A 20,787-nucleotide genomic window follows, 5' to 3' on the forward strand; every position below is an offset into this window, starting at 1 on the left:
AAATATATGTACCATCATGAGCAACTTTTATGTGAGAAAACATCAAATATGTCTAGATTAAAGGAAATTCTACAAAACAATCAGCCCATTATTCTCTAAACTTTGACATCAGTCATGCTAAAGGGGAGGCTGAAGGGACACAATGGACCAGAAATTCAGTATTGTATCAATGCTATATTTCATAATTTCAAGGACTGCTCTGTGCCAAGCACTGGGGTCATCAGCGCATCTCCAACTTGGGCTCTGGTGTGTACGTGCACATAACAGGAGCATGGTAGCTAACAGGACAAACTGAGCAGCCAGGATTGTTGCAACTTTGTTATTTAGAATTCTATCAAAAGCCTCCCTACAAACATACTTGCATACTTCCTGGTCCTCCTGCCCTAATCCTGGGAGTGGCTGTGGCAGCACAGTACTAGGGTGATTAAGTTCAAGTCCTGCCTGGGCAACTTGGGAGGAGACCGAAAGATAGGGCGAAGATGTAGCTAAGTAGCACAGCACCTGTGGATTTCATCCCTTAGTGCCCAGCTGGCCAAATATCCCAGCAGATTAAAGTGCCTGCAAGAAGGCACAGGGGCTGGGGGCATGCTGAGAGGGCGATTGAGACTGGGTGTGGTGACCATGCCTGTAATCCCAGTTCTTGGGAGGCTGTAAACAGGAGAATCACTACAAGTCTGACCTAGTAGTGAGACCCTGAACACCCTGTAGACCCTTCCCTAAAATACAGGGGGGGAAAAAAAAAAATCATCCCCCAGCGCCAAAAAATCCCAACCAAGACCTCCAAAACCACTAATCCAAAACTTGCCAGCCCACTCTGGCACAGTGTGGCCCATGGAACCCAGTCCTCCCAGGCCAGCAGGCCCCTGCTGTGCCATCTCCTACCCCATCAACACAGTCAAAACCACTGTCCCAAATTTATTGACATTACAGCACAGCAAAAAGATTCAAACAGCTCCACGTGGTGTTTTGAAATTCATCCCGACGGTAGGCTGTGTGACCTGCAGGTTGGAGAGGCTGCCGAAGTCCTGCAACAGAATGGATGCAGAGTCAGCTGTGCAGGCCAAGCTCTGTAGCTGCCAGCAGCCTGGCATCATGGTGGGCTCAGCATCAGCAACACCCCTTTCCAGCAGTGCTGGGGATGAACCTGGAACCTTCACACTAACTACACCCCCGGCTTCCCATTTTTAAAACAAATTTTAAAGTCTGGTGAGTGAGACAACCCTACCAAGTCACTGAGGCTGGGTTAGAAACAGGTTCCTTCTGGCCCAGCTCCCAGAGTGCTGTTACAAGGGGCACCTTGTACCTTACTGGTGTACAGCAGTTTCCAAACTTGATCCACATGACAGCAGGCATGGTGGTTCACACCTCTTACCCAGCACTTACAACGCTGAGGCAGGAGATCACTTCAAGCTTAAGGTCAGCCTAAACTACATAGTGAGACCTTATCTGATAAAAACTAAAAGCTGCACCCACCTGCCAAATACCCTCTATGACAAATCCCACTGTCTCAGAGAACAGTTACCACCCCCACCCCCACCCCGTGCCATAGCCACGGACTCAGCCAATTGTGGACTAAAAAACATGCAGGAAAAACAGTAGTTTACTACAAAGCAGCTTTTAAAGTCACACAAACAATACTCTTTAACAACTTAAGGATATACGCTGTACGTCTAAATTAACTCAAACCAGTGAGCAGGGCCTAAATTCATGCACACTATATGCCAGCGACAGCCTTTCAGAGACTGAACTGTGACCCTAAACCCACCTATTCTCCCCTAAGTGCCAACACTGCAAATTTAACCTAACACTTTTTGTTTAGAAAAAAACCCGTATCTTCACATCTTTTTCTTAAACACACAGTAACACAGATGCCATAGGTTTGCCACCACTGGCCTAGGATACTGGGAGTCTGATCCAGTGTTGCCTCTCCCGCAGCATCAGCCTCTGGGATCACTTAAGTCCTACCAGCACCACACAGGGAGGGTAAAACCAAATATGGCTTGTCTTAGTGAAACCTCATCTCAAAACAAAATTTAGGGCCCGGGAGATGGCTCAGTAGAGTAAGTGCTTGCCTGGCAAGTCAAGGGTCTGAGTTCAATTCCTGGTTCCGCAAAAAAAAAAAAAAAAAAAAAAAAAATTAAAGAACATAAGGGATGTAGCCCAATGGTGCAGTGTTCACCTATCACGATGGAGGCCCTGGATTCCCAGAGTACCCAAAAGCCTACCAACCAATACACAAGCTGTACTCACAACAGTGGCTATTTCAGAAAGAAAAAATAGCCCATACAACGTGCAACTGAACTATTTTTCTCAAGCTGGGTGACAGGTCCATCCAAATAAACAGGAGTTCATTTTGTTCTTCATCTTTTACACAACTTAATGATATAGCTCACGATTACCAAAAACATGCTAACTTTGAAGCTCATAACTTTTACCACATCAAAAGAAAAACAGCCTCAGATTCCCCCAAAGCAAAGCCACCTAAATGGCACTGGGTGTGGATCTGGACTGAGACCATAGGCAGTCTCCAGGAGACCAGGCACAGGGAAAATGCACAGCCACGGTCAAAACAAGACAGGATACACAAGGAAGCAGCCACAGAACCTAAGGCAATCAGAGGAAACAGGATAGCATGGATGGTCCTAGATGCCACAGAAGCAGCCAATGGATTATCCTGTGGCCAAGTAACCTCAAGGCAGGAAGCTTCACTAACTAACCGATTCCATTTTAAAGGCAGTGTGGTTCACAGGCCAGCAATGTACAAGGGATTCCAAGCTCTGCCCTTCAGCATTTGAGCAGCCTTGGCCTTGACAACAGTGACAGCTGCCAGTGTTAAGAGATAACCCCCCAGAGATCTTGACCAGAGAATCCAGCACATACTCACCAAAAGCTTCAGCATTTCTTTAGTGTCAGGATCTACTTCAATGATTTCCTGATCCAAGGCTGAGACCTAGGAGGAAGGCCCAAAACATGAACCAGGAATTATGCTCCAGAGAGGGTGGGGTGCAGCTTAGGCTCTCACAAGGTGAGCAACAGCATGTATTTTATGGTGACACCAGGCCCCGGGAGCTGTCGTGGCTTTGTTCTACAGAGTGTTCTGAAAACCTAAGCCTATGCTTACACTTCAGAACACTGTTAACAAAACCAGAACAAGACAGCACCCACCAAACACCACGAATAATTGCAGATGAATGGACTTAACTCGGTCGGTCAGACTACACGGATCTACAGCTAGCCTGTGTATGTGTGTGTTCAGCAGCCCTTCCCAGGCAAAGTAAAATCCTTTTGGAAGCTGAAGATCCAGAAAGTTTACCTCAGGGACGTAATTATCTCTCCTTTCTCTCTCCTCCTCCTGCAACTTGATGGAAATACCCCGCACAGGGCCCCTCTGTATCCGCTTCATCAGATGTGTGACATAGCTGCAGGTCACATGTCCAAGGAAAAGCAAGGAGAACACATATCAACTCCCCTGGTACCCAAAACACCTGAAACCTTCCATGCCAATTTTTAGTTCTCTTCCACAGTAAAAACGGAGGGTCACCATCAGGAGACAGCGTACACCGAACCTCTACTTACCTGCGCATTCCAGTCTCTCCGGTTTTTCTCAACACTACTCAAACTCTCTTGAAAGCTTACCAAAGCCTCCACACAACAGATACAATTTCCTGGGGTTTTTTGGACAGGATCTGTGTAGTTTAGGCTATTTCGGAACTCAGTTAAGTAGCCCAAACTGTAGCCCAAACTGGCCTTCTGAGTGCAGGGATTACGGGCGTGTGCCACCACGCCCGGCCAAGTGACATAATTTGGCGCTACTTGTCGTTACCGTACATTCATTAACCTTCCACAGTATATCCCTGTTAGTTTTTGGAGGAATGGCAAAGAAATGTGAGCGTTAACTCTGACAAGAAGGAGCCAGACTGTAAGACCAGAGACCACATTTCGGCCTTTCGGACCCGGTAGCACCGCGGGTGAGACAGCAACCTTAAGCCGCCCTGGCGAGCGGTGAGCAGGCGCGGACCTCAGCCCCAGTCCGCCCACTCACCCTGCTATCTTGTTGCGGAGCTTCTTGCTGGGGATGATGGCGATTTCCTCGCACACGCGCTTGTTGGTGTGGAAATCGTTTCCCAGGCGCGTATAGTACTTCTCAATGATCACGCGGGCTGCCTTCTTCACTGTCTTGGTACGAACGCGGCCCTGCGAGGGTAGCAGACAGGGTCATCGAGTCTGCCCGGCTGCTGGGAGAGCATTCCCGGGCCGGGCCACGAACTGAAAGACCACAGCCCCGGGCCTGGCTGGGCGGCCTCAGCTCTCCAAGGTCCGTGCCCATGAAGCCCAGACATTCCCTCGTGGGCCAGAAGCCGCGGATGGAGGACGATTGAGAGCGACACACGCCAGAAACGAAGACACCTACCATGTTGGCGGGTCCCAAGGAAAGAGGAAACAGGAAGCACAGCGAGGGCTATAAAACGTCTAGAGAGGCACTTCCGCCAGCCAGCGCCTAGCCCGCGAGCGCCACAGCAGCCCCTAGCGAAGCGAGGGGGGAACGGCAATGGGCGAGACGCTGGTAGGCCCCGCCCAAGTGGGCGTGGCCCCACAGATCTACCAGGTTCTTTGATATACGGTGGGAGGAATGCCTCACTTCTGGAGGAGCCAAGGGAACGCCTGGAGAACCGGAGAGGAAAGCAGGCTGTAGGCCTCTGACGATACGGGGAACGCACTCGCCAGACCCCTCCGCACCTGGCCCGTAGGCAACTTGTCATTTGGTGCCCTCCCCCTTAGCCTGCCCGTCCTTCTGTTGAAGCGAGCTCCGCAGCTGGAAGCGTGGTTGGCTAAGGTCCCCAGAGCACTGGAGGACACTGCAAGCTGTCGGTCACTTAAGTAAACAGGCCTAGTCCACCGGTGCGCTCCCAGCGGGAAGGCGCTCTTCTGCCCGCCACACCAATCTTCCGAAGCTCCCAGCCCAGGACATCCCTTCCTGAGCCTGGGCTCTGGTCAGACCCACTCATCCATGCTCCAAATTCTTGCTGGAGCTGTGAAGGGCCCCAAAAGAAACTAAGCTCGGGGACCCTGTGCAGTGTGAATTGGAGGCACCCGCCCCACTGGTAAGCAGGTAGCTCTGAGGTCCATCCGGCCACGGAGGTGGCCCAGAAGTACTTCTGGCCAGGCATCCCACGCGGTCCTGCAGTCGTCCTGCGCTGGCACCCCAGAGGAAGTCCAAGAGTACTTTTCTTTGCAATTCTGACACCCCACTGTCCCCAGCTTCCACACAAGACACAGACAAAAGAACTCTGCTGCAACGTGTTTATTATGTGCCAAAAAAACTACACCACAGCTTACTCCACACACCTGTAGGAGAGTGCAGTCTTGCCTGCATATACTACAATGAGGTAGAGACTTCACACACAGCTTCACGAACCCACAGAGTAGCTGGGATATGCAACAATGCAACATCAGCTCAGCAGGAGGGAGGAGGGGTTATGACACTGGTTCTTTGGCACACAGCTTCCCTAAGAGGGGCAAGTGGTATTTAAAAAAAAAAAAAAAAAAAAGGAAAGAAAAGTCAAGTTTTCAAATTCCAGTAGCATTTCAGTCAACCTTAACTGTTGATTCATACATTCCTCAAATGAAAGATGTAAAGGAAGGGTACTTGCCCCCTCTAAGAGAAAGGGCTCCTGTGAGCCTTCATCTGCTCCCACCAAAAAAGCAGCCCTTTTTTTTAAGCTCAGTTACAAAAAGAAAAAAGTCCTGTGACTTTGTGATTAAAAACTTCTATCAACCCTCCCACCCACATAAGTGCAACTTAAGAAGGTGCAATAAATCATTTAAAACTATATAGAGCAGTTGCTCAAACACCGTTTTTCCAATCCAGTTTCAAATAAAACAAAAAAAATTTTTTTTCTTGGTTGCAAATGCTTTGATTGCAACTGTGAGAAACAGTGACCAGCAGTCCCCCAGACACAAATTTGCTATAATGTTAAAAGCTGCCAGGAAAGAAAAAATCTCTTGTTCCAAACGACTTAAAAACTGTTTTAAGGAGTGTAAAAAGGAACCGGTAAAAACCCTCGAGCGTAAAATATGAAATATGATTTTGGTTTAAATGAAGAGCAAAGTCTCCTTGTTTACAGTAAAAAACACCAGCTGAACACTCAGTTTATGCCGTTCAGGTGGGGGTTAAATAAATGGAAAGGCACTGTATGGCAACTGCAAGAATGAAACCAATGAGACCTGCACATCATCACCATCAGTATTGCATGGAATGTAAAACAGCGCTTTAATAAATAAACCTAGATGTAGGCATCCGTGTCAATACCTCCTGGACACAGTTCCTTTTTTGCTTTTCATCTGCAAAATGAGAAACTAAAATCTGGGAAAACTACAGAGTTGCTTGGAGGGTGAGCAGACACAAGGTTTTTACACCCCCTGAAAACAAAACCCGACAAAACTCATTGTGCATTAATTAGTGCAGAAACAAAGACAGATTCAGCAAGTGCAAAGGTGACTACGATTTTCCCTTGTCCTCGGGAAGCCAGCTCCCTGGTTGCCAATGGCAGAGTGGCGGTGCAGGCTGCTGCCTGAACTGCAAGCCTAAAGTGCCACCGGCCACTGGGCATTGCCTGCTATGCCTCTAGCTGGAGTCTCGGTTCTTCTGGTTCCGCATCAGAGGGCTATGGTGGCGCAGGCCTTCCATGCTGTGCCGCCAGTGCCAACAGCTCCGGCAGAAATACTTAAAGCAGACCTGGAGAGAAACAGGAGAGCCATGGCTGTGTGTGTGAACAAGGCACATGAACTGGGGCAAAAGCTAGTTCTTATAAAAGCTTCTGAGGGGCTGGAAGACATGGCACCTCAGTGCCCTTTACATCCCAAGGCCTGACCAACCATGGCAAGTTCATGGTATTGTTTATGGGTGCCTTCATGGGAAGGTGTTAGGCTCTCTCTTCTAAATATGTCAGCATCATTGCAGAACAATCGATCATGTAAGCATGGATGGGCTGCTAGTATCCTAAGAGGCCCAAGGCTCCCCCCAGCCTTGTCCTAGTGTGGCTCTAACGAGTCACACAAACGCCACATGGAAACCTCTTAGAAACAGGGAATCTCAGTTATGGTACCCCAAAGCTGAATGTACAATTCACAAGACCCTCAGGTGACAAGTTTGAGAAGCGCTGCCACACACCCAGATCTATCTATGTTCCCCACCAGGCCTGTCCTGTAGAAAGGTGCCATGCTGCTCTGCCTTTCGGACAACTTTCACGATGCACTCTAGACCAACATATACAACTTCACTCTTTGTCTGGATGTCATGGAAGAAGCTTAAGCTTGTCCTGCTAAAGATGGAGACACAATAGCCAGGGTACAGCCCCAGTGCAAATACCAGAGCAGTCCAGAGGCTCCAAAATGGGTCCTGGAATAAAACCTCTAGAGCCTCAGAACTAGAGCAGCATTACCTGACTCACAGGTACTGCTGACCCCATTGCCAGATACCATAGTGCACAGCAACTGCCCAAGGAAGGAAAAGCAAGGTACCAGGACTTGAGTCAACAAGCTTCCACAAGAGTTCTGGGTCAAGCTGACTATGATATGTACCCTTATTTCTTCATGTTCTGCTCTTAAAAAAAATCCCTCAGAACTCGACACTCAGGTCCAAGTGTCATGCATACCTGTAATCCCAGCACTAAGGAGGCTGAGGCAGGAGGATCACTACAAAGTTGAGGCCAGCCTGGGCTACATAGTTCAAGGCCAGACTGAACTACAGGCTGACCCTGTCTCAAAAAAGCCAAATAATAACAAAAGGAACTCCAATATTCAATGATGGTACACAAACACGGTATAAGAATTCCTAATTGAAGAGAATGTAGCACTACTAGCACCTGTGAGGCCCTGGATTTGATCCTCAGCACTACCTACCCCTATGAAAAAGAGCAAAGAATTATTCACGGAAGTGGTGTTTTGTTACGGTTTGTGTCTAGATGTCCCCGCAAAGCCTCATGCAGTCATGGGCAAAGCTCCTAGAGTTTCTGGTTGACTCATGGTCCAATGTTGGGATTATGGTTGTGAGTGGCTGTATACGATATAAGGGATAGAAAGAAGCTTGCTTGCTGCTGTTTCTCCCTTTTGCTCTTGCTGGTGTTGCCATGAACTGTTGCCCTTTGCCATGTGTCACTCTGCTTTGGATCCAGCTAAATATGGACTGAAACCTCCACAAGCTTTAAGTAAACCTTTCCCTCTTTAACTTAGGTGTTGGCTTATCCCAGTAACGAAAGAAAAGCAATCAAGACGCGGTTTCACAGACATCTCTAGTAGTCAGGGAGCTTACCTGATCTCGACAGAAGAAGGGGCCAGGCTGAGAACTGCAGATGTGACACAGAGAATCTTCTAGATAGGGGTCAATCTGAACCTGCAAAAAAGCAACAGAAGAGGATTCAGCACCCAGATTGGGGGGGGGGGGGACAAGAGCACACGACTGGGCCACACACAGAATGTAGGATACCTGCATGTTTTCAGGAGGCTAAAGAAAATTATGGAAAGAATAAAAATAGGGATCATAGAGAACAGACTCACACTACACAGTCAGGCTTGCAGGCAATCCACATATACCTTCCTGCTTGGTCATCTCAGCACACTATCCCCCAACCCTTCTATCAGCTAGCAACAGGTAAGTGTTAGGAAGATTTGGGTGAGGTGGCATAGCAGGGAACTTGCCAACACAAACACCAGAACAAGGAAGATGCTGCCCTCCAGCTCCCAGATAGTTTCCTTCTCCCTACCAGTTTCCTTCTTCCTGAGTCCATGAAGGCCAGGCCCACCCCAAACCCTAACCTTGTTAGCAGGCTCAACTCCCTAGTCCCTTGATGGTCCCTAGGGAGTTACTGGCCTAAACCTCTCTCAGATAACCCATGGTAAGGGCACAAAACAACTCACTTTCTTGGTGAACTTGGTGGTTTTGATCTCCACAAAAGCAGCACTAACTGCTTTCAGGTAACTACGTTGATTATTGAAAGTAACTCGTCCAGACCCTAGAACAAAAAGGCCAGAACTTACTTCCTAGCCAAATTCTCTCAAATGCCACTCTTCAATATTCCACAACCCTGTTTCTATACCAGTGTTGCCAACAGAAATGTAAAATAAGCTACTTACTTTTTAATTTGGTAGTAGCCACATCAAAATAAAAATGAAGTAGTTGAATTTAAATTATACATTCTATTTAACCCCAGGTATATAAAATACCATTTTAACATGGGACAGAAGCCACATTTCAAGCACTAATAGCCACAGTTAGCTGATGGCTACTGTCCTGGATGCTAGAAGGGAAGGGACTCCTCTGGTGTAGGCAGGTGCACAGATAATGGCAAAGGGCTGACAGTGGAAACCAAGAGGCCAAAAGAGTGCCTATTTGAAGACCAGATCCAGCAGTCAAGCCCCTGCTGGCATGCAGGAACTCTGAAGAGCCAACAGGAGACCCAGAAGATGCTCTATCCTGCCAAGTGCCACCTCCTCCCTGCAGCCTCTGAAGTTCTTGTTCTCAGTCAGTAGCACAGCACTGATGAACACATGGTGCTCCTTCCTGACCAGATGCACTGTGGGTGGGCAGACTAAGCATCTGGGGAGGTTGGTCAGCCACATTGTGATTGGACAGTCCAGGTTCCCCTTCCAAACCCACCACTGTGGCCATTCTGTAATAACTATGGAACTGACCTTTCTCACAAAGGCTGACTGAACCCCACAGATCAGCCCAGACCCTTCTTGAGGTGGGAAAGCACAGCCATGACTGCACTTTATTTGTTCCAAGTCACCCAGACAGCCCTCTTTTGATCTGACTTGGTCTCTGACCCTAGGGAATATCAGAGATTTTCAAGAACTTTTCATAAAGGAAACAAAGCCAGCTGTGGTGCCAAAGTCTATAATCCCTACACTCTTTTGGGAGGCTGAGGTAGGAGGACATCCACAAGGCCAGCCTGAACTTTGGGAGATCCTGTCTATAAACTAACAGGTCAAGTTCAGGAAAGCGTAGCTTTTTTCAACAAAATATGCCATTATCTGTCCAAAACTGTGAACTCTGAGCTACCAACAAAGTTCTTCCTCATTCATGTCAATGACCTTTACAGCTTCCAAAGACTTATTTTTCCCCTGCCTAAGAGGTGGGGCAGTATTGGTGACTTATTTGGGAAAGATGCTATGCTGCTGGTATCCACTGATCAGCAGGCCTGGGACAGGCCTCACTCTGCTCTCAAGGGGAAGTACCACAATCTTGGTCTACTCCCATGAGCCTAAGCTTTCCCATACAAAATTAGGACACTTACCAATGGGATACTTGTGCTTATCTGTGTCAATCCCAGCATACACCACTCCACCAAATAGGTCATTCAAGATGGCAGCCAGAGCCTCAGCATTGAGCATCCCGTGCAGGGCACCAACAAACACTGTCCTACTGGGGTCCAGCCTTTGAGAAGGGCTCCGGACAAAGTTGCTGTCAGCCAAGACCCAGGGGATCACCTGCACCTGAAAGCCCCCAAAAGGTGTATCAGCAAGTGGCAAAGACAGGGGGAGGGACTCCTGTGCTCTGAAGACACTGCATGAGGGCTACAAAGGCCTGTGCAGGAGTGTGAAGGCATCACTGCCTATCTCAGGCACACAAGTGTCCAGTAATGAACTCTACCCACCCCCAAGTATTTAGAATGATAAAAGTGGAACAGCAGCACTCATTCACCCTAGAAAGGAAGCAACAAAGTACAAACTGTTATACCCAGCAACCCAGTACCCTATTATAACTGTATGGTTCCAACCAAGGGCCATGGTCACTAATGAAGAGAGCATATAAGTTCTTGAGAAAGAAATAATTTACAAGGAAAATAAAAGCTTGAGGCCTGAGGGACAGAAGAATAGGCATGCTTATGATATTTGTAACATAGTTACTGGCCCAACCTATGCATTGGAGGTTTTGCGCCAGGAGCACTGACAAAGAGAGTAGGAAATCATACAGACACCTCTGAGGTCTTGCAGAGCTGGGTAACTCTAAGGTAGGAGTTGATATGTCCTTTGCCTTTGCCCTAACTTAGGACAAAACCTAGAGAGCAGGTGGAGGAGTTCACAACAAAATGAGCAGTATGTATTTCTAGAAGATTCATCTGTGGAAATCTTTTAAAAATGTCTTGAAGTAGGAAGAGATCTCTGGCAGAAAGCAGCAAGGAAGCTAAAATGGTAATTCAGAGGACAGGTGAACGTGGACAAGGCAGCTGGCAATGGGAACAGAAGTCAAGAACAAGGAGATTCTGCAGCCACAGAGTCTATAGAATTCATACTGCTTGGGCATGGTAAGCAAGATAAAATCAGGACTAATGTGATCTGGGCCTACAAGACCTGGGGATAAGAGGAACTGGCAGAAGTTACTAGGGGAGGCCAATTTCATCACATGAAAACTTCCTTTTTTTTTTTTTTTTTTTTTTTTCTTCAGTACCTGGGATCAAAGTCAGGAAGCTTATGCTTGCCAGTAAGTACTGAACTATCTCCCCGGCCCCAAAAATCCCATTTTACATACAGAAGAGTTTGGGGGTTACACAGCATCCAAAAGAAGGGCCCACAGGAAGGAGGCTATCAGATACAGTGGGAGGCTAGAGAGACAAATTAGTCTAAAAGTTATGCATAGAACCATGGAGTGTTTGAGATGGAAAAGAGGACAAGGAGTCAAATAGTAACCATACCTACAATGGAAGAGGGTACAAGAGTCAGAGAGGTAGAGAATAGGGAAAACCTACAGCCAGTTACCAAAGAAAGATGTAATGACACAGGAAGGGACAAAGGAAGGTGTGCACAGAGAGGCTGAGAAGTAAAATGTATACATGTGGCTCGTGTGTAAACAGAGGACAAGGAAAGCATGTTAACTAAGTCCAGGACTACAATGAGCTCATGCTTGTAGCCAAGAGATGACAGAAAGCAGGGAGCTGTGTGGGTCACAGTAGCAGCCAGGAAACATCTATAAGACCAATACCTTAGAAAAGACTTACTGATGGTTTATTTAAATATATGATCATCTCAATAAAATGAGTATTTTCCTTCACTATACAGAGTTTTTAAAAAGACAGGTTTTACTTTATAGAGTAGTTTTAAGGCTCGCAGTAATACTGAGCAGAGATTTTCCTCAGACTCCCTCACTACCAACATAAAGCTCCTGGGGATAATGAACCTGCGATGACATGTGCCTATCATCCGAAGGATTCATTACATCAAGATTCATTTCTGATGTCCGATGTACATTTTGTGGGTTTGGGAAATGTGCAGGAAATACACCTACCATTACAGCATCACACAAAAAGTTCTGCTGCCCCAAAATATCCTTTGTGTTACATCTATTCATGCCTCTCTGATAAGCCCCTGGAAGCTACTAGTGATTTTAATAAAAAAGGAATTTAAGTTTCTCATTTTATAAACTAGCAACTGGACATTACATAGCTCTTAGGAAGTGAAGTTTCAGAACTATAACATACCTAGTTCAATGTGACAATATGGATGTATTCTAGAGTCAGATTTTTAAAAACCATCATACTAAATTTTTAAAAAAAGGTTCTCAAACTCTCCACTGGAACCACCTAGGAACTCTTGATTGAAAGTGAAGAAGCAACTTGTTATGGTTTGTGTCTAGTTGTCCCCCCAAAGCTCATGCAGTCATGGGGTGAGGACTTCTAGAGTTTATGTTAACTCATGATCCACTGGGATTATGTGTGATCCAAGGCTGGGATTATGGGTTTTAGTACTGCTGGGATTACCCATAGGTGGGTAAATACTGGGAAGTACCCATAGGTGTGAGTACTTCCCCTACCCTGGGGCAGGTAATCTGCATTACAATGTAAGGTGGGAAGAGAAGCTAGCATCTTGAGCTGCTGCTACCCCTCCCTTGTGCTCTCTTGCTCTTTGCCACCACCGCGAAAGGTTGCTTTTTGCTCTGTGCTGCTCTGTGTTGGACCCAGCTGAGTATGGACTGAAACCTCCAGTAACTGTGAGCTAAATAAACCTTTCCTTCCTTCATTTTGAGTGTCAGGTATTTGTCCCAGCAACGAGAGAAGAGTAACTAAGACACAACTCATAGGTGGGTGTGAGCAAGGAGAAATGTACCCACCATGGGGAGGGGATTGGTTATAGCAGAGGGCTCAGCCTGAGATCAGGACTATGGAGAAAGAGCTTTTACCAATTAAGTCCAAACAGAGAAAATTGCTACTCTACATTTCATTTTAAAGACAAGTTTGGAATAGTCCCTTATGTAGAAGCGAGTGTGCACAGACACCTTGTAACCATCCCAGTAAAGTTCAAAGGTTGTTGGTTTTTTTTTTTTTTTTTTGCAGAACTGGGGATTGAACTCAGGCTCTTGCACTTGATAGGCAAGTGCTTATTCTACTGAGCTATCTCCCCAGCCCCAGGGTTGGGATTTCTTAATGTAACTGAGAAGATACTATTGTGTTTATATTGGGACAAGAGAAGAGTTCTTGCTTCAGGTAGAATACTTTTGGTTGCACCTGGTGTGTCTACTCCAACTAGGAAATCCAGTGCCTCAATATGCCAATGACTTGGACCTAGAGGGGTACCATGTTGACTCACCTCCTTGCAGCGCATCCTTCGGCTAGACATTTTGAAATAATATTCACTCAGACCATCTGGGCTCAGCGGGTCATGAGAGCAAGCCTGAAGCAGGGCCCTGACAGACTTCTCCAGTTCGAAGACCAGATATACATATCCTATTCACAATGAGAGGGAAAAGTACATTACTATTCCTCAGATGGCTTCTCCTCAGGCTTAGTTTTTCATCATGAGTTTTCTTCTGAGAGGGGGGCTTTTGTACCAGACACATTTTTGTTCTATTCCTGAAGTCTTATTGAATGAAAGCACCTGCTATGCTGTATACCCAGGTCAAGGGAAAGAGATGCACACCATCTCCCACATTGATAAGGGAGTATCCTGGCAAAGTGAAAACAGAGGACCCCACTGAAGCCCCACAGTTCTCTGTCCCAGAACACAGAGTATGCTGTCAGCAGAGCCAAGAGGTATGACAGGTCTGTAGACAGTTTACCCGAGGACACAGGTATAGCTTTAAAAGCCTAGTTAAATCATTGGTTAAGTTCAATGAAGATGGGAGAAGAGTTAAAATAGAACCTGCATCTTTCTACAGGGAAGGGATCTCATTTCAGACCAGTGAGGAATCAGATGCTTGGTCCTCATTCCTGCCAACTCCAAAGGGATCTCAAAATTAGGTCAGGCAACAACCTAACTGAGCAGTGGCAGGCAAGCAAAGGAAAGCTTTTCCAGCACCTCATTCAGTATGGGAAGGTGCTGCTGGGTTCAATTCTGGAGAGGAACTGCAGAGAAAAGGGATTCAGAGGCAGCTCCTTGCACTGTGAGCTTGGACAGACAAAAAGAGTAGTTCAGAAGAAAGAGGGGGAAAAAAAGAAACAGGGGGATATGAGAGGCCAAAGAGGAAGTGCTGACCACAGAAAGGTCTGTGCCTAGAGTGCCCACCACAGTACCAGCATGCAGCTGTGACATCCCAGCACCCTTTGGTGCAATTATGTACTAAGGAGGGGGAAAAAAAAGTTCCTACCATGTCTTTATTACCTTTAGGCATATTACCTTTGGGAGGACACCGGGGGTGCTTGCCATCCTTACCAGGCCACTCCACACTCAGAGAACCAAAAACACGGAAGGTGTTAACCAATCCAGCTGCAGAGAGACAAGAAAAAGCAGAAGAAACTGAGGCCCATTCTTTTCTAGAAAAGGCACAAGCACAGGACCACTTGTCCCATTCCTCGTTCACCTCTTTTGACAAATAAGTCCATGCTGACCTCTGGTCTCAGGTAACAAGCAGCAGTATATCTAGAAATGTTCTTAGTCTCTGCAGCACCTTGTACTGAAACAGGTTCAGCCTCTGGCCTTAAGCCTAAGGTTTGTGCTCCTGAAAGGCCCCACCTTTAGCTTTGAAGCAGGCAGTCCTGAAGACAGCTCACCTTCAGTAATATCCCAAGGAACACCTCCTAAGAACACCTTACAAGAGTAGATGGGATTCTTATAGTTACGGGGAGGAAGCTGGCCACTCCAGGTACAGGTGGCTTCATTCACAGCTGTAGTAGGATACAAAGAAAAAGGGGTCAGAGAATCAACAAAGTCACCACATTTCCCTAGGATGAATTAGTTGAGAAAGAAACAGACTAGCCACAGTTCCAATCTGGCCATCTTGGGGAATATCTATAACCATTCCAAAAGATAAAAAACTTTATGTCTCACCAAACCACTCTTTTCCCAGTAAAATTGAAAGGACTACAAAACTAAAATACAGGGTAAAAATGATCACACCCCAAGCTATTTTCTTTCTTTTTTTTCCAAGCTATTTTCAAAGATATAACTGATATGGTAACCATAAAGCATTTCATCTAGTTACTGCTTATAGTATTATGTGAGTTTATTATTACATGAAAGTAAACACAGTAATTCACATACAATGTCCCACAGGCCTACTGGTCCACACTGGCTTCTCTTTAATATTCAAATGAGGAACTAGAGTTCTCTCATTTTCTTATAGCTGAACTCATCCATCAGTGAAGCAAGAATACTGCCAACAGAAATCACCAACAGCAACTGAACAAGACACAGACTTTCACAGCTGTTCCTCAGCTTTTAGAGATAGCTCAGTGGCATAAGCACCTGCCTGGCTAGCGCAAGGCCCTGAGTTTCATTCCTGGTACACACACACACACACACACACACACACACACACACACACACCAAAACAACAAAAAAAAACCCATGCCCCATAAATGCCAGAGCTTTTCCATAATATTAGAAAAGACACAGGGCTTTCCTTAATGTTAGCTCTGCACAATGGATCCCACCTCCTTCAGCTTCCTTCTTATGCCAATGAGAAGCACAAATACCATATTAAAAACCCTTCCTGTTTTATAGGTTTGGAACTATCTGCTACCTAACTTACTGCTGAATAGTTCTATATCTCTTCTAGGTGACCCATTCTATCAGTCTGTAAAACTAATCTCAGCTCAGTCTGTGTATTTCTAGGCCAGAGACTGACCTAGGCAGTGACTGGCTTGTTCTTGCCCATTTCCCCTCCTCCTTAGCAGATCCAATGAAATGAAAACTATCTTTTTTTTTTTTAATTCAGGAAAAGGCTGTGTAGGGCAATCCCAAAAAGACAGACCCAATGTGTTGCTACAAGAAGAAACTGGGGCCTGTTAGCAACAGTTTATGGCAAAAATCAGAAGTAAATATAATAGATTTGCCCAAAATCATGGTTATTCACTTTATAACAAAACAATAGCACAAGAGAAAGCACAAGAATGAGTCACCAAAACCATGAGGTGACCTGGGCAGCTGCAATGTGAGAGGAGAATGAGATCTGGGCCAGTTTGTGAGGTGACAAACTAAAACCTTTGGAAATAAATGGAACAGAGAAACTAACATCTACTTAGTCACCAGCTGCAGAACCCCGGAACAGTGGTTGATAAGCATGTTCCTGAAGACTTTCAATAGCTTATCTAGGGCCAAGGAGATGGCTCAGTAGAATAAGCACTTCCTTGGCAAGTGCAAGGGCCGGAGTTCAATCCCAGGTTCCACAAAAAAAAAAAAAAGGCATATCTAGCTCATTTATTTTTAAGCACTGGTATATGATGAAGAATATTTAATGTAGCTGGGGATATGGCTGAGTGGCAAAGCACCAGCCCGGCAAACACAAGATCCTGAGTTCAATTTCCGTAACAACAACAAGAGTATTTAATGTGCTTAAAATCATTTAAAGAGAGCATCTTAACCCGCAAGAGACCATGGCACTTGAGGACATCCTACACCTTAGAGATTGACAAATGGGCTACCCACCCAAAGTATATCCCTAAATGTGCCCACCAGAAAGCCTTAGGGCAGAGAGCCTCAGCATGGGCTGTGTTTCTTAAGGCTGTGAATTCAGAAGGGACAAGGGAGACAAAATTCCAGGCATCATTTCCAGGACAGACACGATAAAGACACTCATGAAAGAATCAAAAGCGAGGGCAGCACAGCCAGACTACAGAGAAGTGAGATACAGATCTAACTCTTCATGCTATGCCCTGTGCACCAAATTATCTGCCTCTTTCCATTCAAAAGCTCAAAACTGTCCCTTACTCAACAGATAGTTCTTTGTAGATCTACAAACTTCCCTATGCACTTAAACTCTCTTCTGTGCTTCAAGAATGAGGCCTCAGCCCCATATACATCTGAGCCACCACACTCACCTGCAGCTTGCCGGTGGAGTCTGGCCTCCCTCTCTATGCTGAAGGGATCCTTGGGCGCTTCGAGGAGGTCCCAGGATGGCCACATGGAAGCTCCTGGCCATCTCTTTGAAGCACTAGTTGGGGAGGGTGTGACTGCAGCCAGAGCAGCTTGCTCTTGTTCTATATGGGACCCAACCCCCATCTTTAAGGGGTCTCTTGGACCACTCCCTGTCAGAGACAGGAAGGGCAGAGGAGGAGAAATTCGAAGGCTTGACTAGGGGAGGAAAAAGTAAGACACAGCTTTTTAAGAACAGTTCTGTTACAAAGTGATAAAATGTACAGAAATTATGAAAAATGCCTAATATTCATTAAATTTTTAGACCTTCCTATGCATTTTAAGATTACTTGTAATTATGTTATAGTCTATGCATATTATCCTTCCTCCCCATTCAACATTTTTTACATATTGAAAGTTTTAACATATTTTACTTAAGGAATGAACTACATTTCACTGGACCATTTACCTACTATTAAGCATTTAGATATTCAAGTTTTCATAATTATGAACATTTTAAAATGTGGTTTCTTCATATTTTATTTTTTCTTTCTTTAGATTCCTAGAAATATAGTGCCAAAATGTGTTCTGCAAGAGCTCCACATTGTATAAGAAATACATGGGAACATAAGTTACACTACTTGCTGGTGTCAAGGTCTTACATTCATAAGGAGGTCAAATGACATAAAAACAAAAACAGTTTGTGAAACATTTTTGGTAAGTTCAAATACTTCCTCTTTAATATCATCCTTAGTTCCTTCCCAAAATAACTACTGAGGCAGGATATCTGAGAAAGTTCTTTAAACAAAATCCCAAGTGTTAAGTCATGAAAGTAAATTTCCAAGATGAGTTCTATTATGAAGTCACGCAAACAGAATGTAAAACAGTTCATAGGAACCCATGTTACAGGTCAGTAAAAGGATCCCAGAGAAAGAAAAGACCTATTGTGGTTGCCCTTCTTGAAACAAAGTCTGAACAGATAAAACCAGAGGGCAGTGGAAGCACCAAAACCAGCATGTCCAGTCTAGGACAGGCTGACAAGAAGACACACTAGGGTCTAACTGCCATGAATGGCAACTGTGACCATGACTAGTATCACCAGTCCTAGGTATGGAGAAGTTGAAGGTTTAAAAAAGAAAAAAAAAGCAATTCTATTTACTGAACATTAAGCTCAGGGGATCTGCCAATAGAGAATCAAGATTTAGAATGCACCTACCTGAAATTGAATTTTATTTCAAGAAGCTTTCTCGCTAATCCCACAGATACTTACTTCTACCCCGTATCTACAATGTCTATGCTATTCTATCTATACTTGCTATACTATCTCTCCCCTACAGCTCTAGTCCATTTACTGCCTCTAACATGGACACTGCACCTGTCAAACATGACTGTAAAGAACATGAGATACATATAACTGAGGCAATATTCCAGAAATTCACCATGGCCTTAGACTGAAAGTTGGCATGGGTCAGTTAAAAAATATATATATAGAATCTAGAGTCAGATTTTGATTAAAATCCTGGTGCTTATAACAAGATCTTTATAAATTCTTCAGGTATTATATATAAAAGGGACATAAATGCTAATACCTAAAGGGCAAAAACACCGATAAGAGAAACAAGAACAATGCCAGGGCCTTATTTTTGTGCTTGAGACAGGGTCTCACTTTGTAATTCAGGCTTCCTTGAACTCACTATGTAGCCTAGGCTGGCCTTGAACTCAGGATGATCTTTCTGCCTCAGCCTCTTCAGTGCTGGGATTACAGGAATTCACCACCACAACTAGCTCCATTTTTGCTTTTGAAATGAACTGTTTTCCAATAGCTCTTGGAATAACTAGTATAGAGTTCTGGGTCCAGGGCCTGAAATACACTGTCACGGGTATTCAAAGCATCCTTGATTCTGTTGAGGATGAAAGGCTCCACAGACATGCATGATGGTCTCCATTCCTCCCCATCACCCCATGGCCCAGTCTGCATTTTGGCAGACAGATCCCACTTCACACTGTAAAACAGGTACCTCACCTTCCTCCCTTGAACACAAACAGGCCATTCCACCCTCAAATCCTTTTTCCCAAGTATGTAACATACAATCAAATCTGAGAGATGATCTGATCCAGAGCTGAAGCCACTTGTGTCTGAATCAGAAGGGCTGCTAGAACGGGAATCCAGGATGGGCCGGGTGTCCAAGCGAGATCCTCTAACTGAGGGTGGTGCTGGAAACTTGTCCAAATCAGACCCAAGTGGATCCAAAGGCAGAAAGCTCAAGGGGGGTTTTCCTAGGACATTTCCCAGTGGGTTATGCAGCATGCTCAGTACTAGGAGGACAACAAAACACAGTAAAAATTAGAAAACTTCTATTAGTGTTCTTTCCATCAAGAAGCTCTTTTCTCTCGTAGTCAGAAACACAAAATATAATGAAAATGAACAGATAACCATCCACTTCTGGGATTGGGTCACCTGTGACCACTGGACAGAATGAAAATCTGAAGACAAAAGTTCCTGCCAATACAATAGCAGCAAAATAGGTGCTCTCTGCCACCAACCAGTCTTACAGATTTGTGTCAATGTCTAGGCAGCTGTGCCATCAAGGACCTGAGAGTTATAGCTGTCATTAATATCTGGATATGTCTACAGCACAATTAAGAAGCCCAAACCATACTTTTTTTTCTGCCTTCCAATATGTTTATCAGATTTCCCATCTTTTTAACACCATGTAACTACAATGCAGAGCTGCATGTCACATTCTAGAAGTCTGGTATGGTATAAGCATGTCTCATGTGAATTCTCTTATGCAAACTTCTAGCATACAAATTATCTTTTGGGCATCTCTAAATTGGATGAGAGACTAAAGATGGATGCATAGGGATGTAAGTCTACTCTCTGACATACAATAAATCAAGGATAAAGCCTGGGTCTGACACCTTCATGGATAGGTTATGAATTCTGAGAAGCTTACTCAGCCCCTCAGAGGCTCTACTTTTTCCTCTGGCATTCTGGGTAGAACACTAAGTAACAGTATTCTAGTTTTCAGTACACAATACAGTACTATATTTAATTACTGGGTCAGGCATGGCAGTATATGTAATCCTAGCACCTGGAAGTGTGAAGCAGGAGGATGGTGAGTTTGAGGTCAGCCTGGGCTACACAGTGAGGCCAAGGCCAGCATATGCTGCACAGCAAAGATCTGTCTCAGAAAATCAAAACCAAAACCAAAACAAAAAGTATTTAAATATCAAATATTTAAAAAGAGCAAAAATTTTCCACACTTGGCCTTGGAGAAATGAGGGACATGAGCAGAGCACATCCCTTACCTGTAAGGGTGACAAACAAGAGGGCTTTGCCATGGAGCTACAAGGGTAAAAAATGCTATGGTAGGAGGCTTAATTCGGTGTTTTTTTTTTTATATAAAGAGTGCAGAGGGCTGGTGAGATGGCTCAGTGGTCTAAAGCACCTACTTAGAACAAGCTAAGCAAAAGCACAGGGACCGCGGTTCAATCCCCAGC

General features: G+C 45.2%; 2 protein-coding genes across 2 annotated transcripts in view; both read right to left on the reverse strand.

Moving 5' to 3' along the window:
* Window positions 1–900: 900 nt before the first annotated feature.
* On the reverse strand, window positions 901–4,498 carry Rps17 (ribosomal protein S17). The gene is made up of 5 exons (XM_004623328.2): window positions 4,412–4,498; window positions 4,043–4,194; window positions 3,314–3,419; window positions 2,885–2,950; window positions 901–1,025 (listed from the first exon to the last, which is right to left on the reverse strand). The coding sequence occupies exons 1-5, from the start codon at window positions 4,412–4,414 to the stop codon at window positions 945–947; spliced, it is 408 nt and encodes a 135-aa protein (XP_004623385.1). The 5' UTR covers window positions 4,415–4,498; the 3' UTR covers window positions 901–944.
* Window positions 4,499–5,533: 1,035 nt separating this feature from the next.
* The window catches only part of Cpeb1 (cytoplasmic polyadenylation element binding protein 1), a 92,920-nt gene continuing 77,666 nt past the window's right edge, over window positions 5,534–20,787 (reverse strand). The window contains exons 4-12 of the mRNA XM_004623330.2: window positions 19,373–19,599; window positions 17,250–17,502; window positions 14,982–15,095; window positions 14,608–14,697; window positions 13,582–13,718; window positions 10,296–10,494; window positions 8,917–9,011; window positions 8,312–8,392; window positions 5,534–6,736 (exon numbers count right to left, since the gene is read on the reverse strand). Coding sequence (XP_004623387.1) covers window positions 6,626–6,736; window positions 8,312–8,392; window positions 8,917–9,011; window positions 10,296–10,494; window positions 13,582–13,718; window positions 14,608–14,697; window positions 14,982–15,095; window positions 17,250–17,502; window positions 19,373–19,599 — 1,307 coding nt within the window. The 3' untranslated portion in view covers window positions 5,534–6,625. The remainder of the gene's footprint in view (window positions 6,737–8,311; window positions 8,393–8,916; window positions 9,012–10,295; window positions 10,495–13,581; window positions 13,719–14,607; window positions 14,698–14,981; window positions 15,096–17,249; window positions 17,503–19,372; window positions 19,600–20,787) is intronic.

Source organism: Octodon degus, unplaced genomic scaffold (genome assembly GCF_000260255.1).
Source record: "Octodon degus isolate 3935 unplaced genomic scaffold, OctDeg1.0 scaffold00002, whole genome shotgun sequence".
Lineage (NCBI taxonomy): Eukaryota > Metazoa > Chordata > Mammalia > Rodentia > Octodontidae > Octodon > Octodon degus.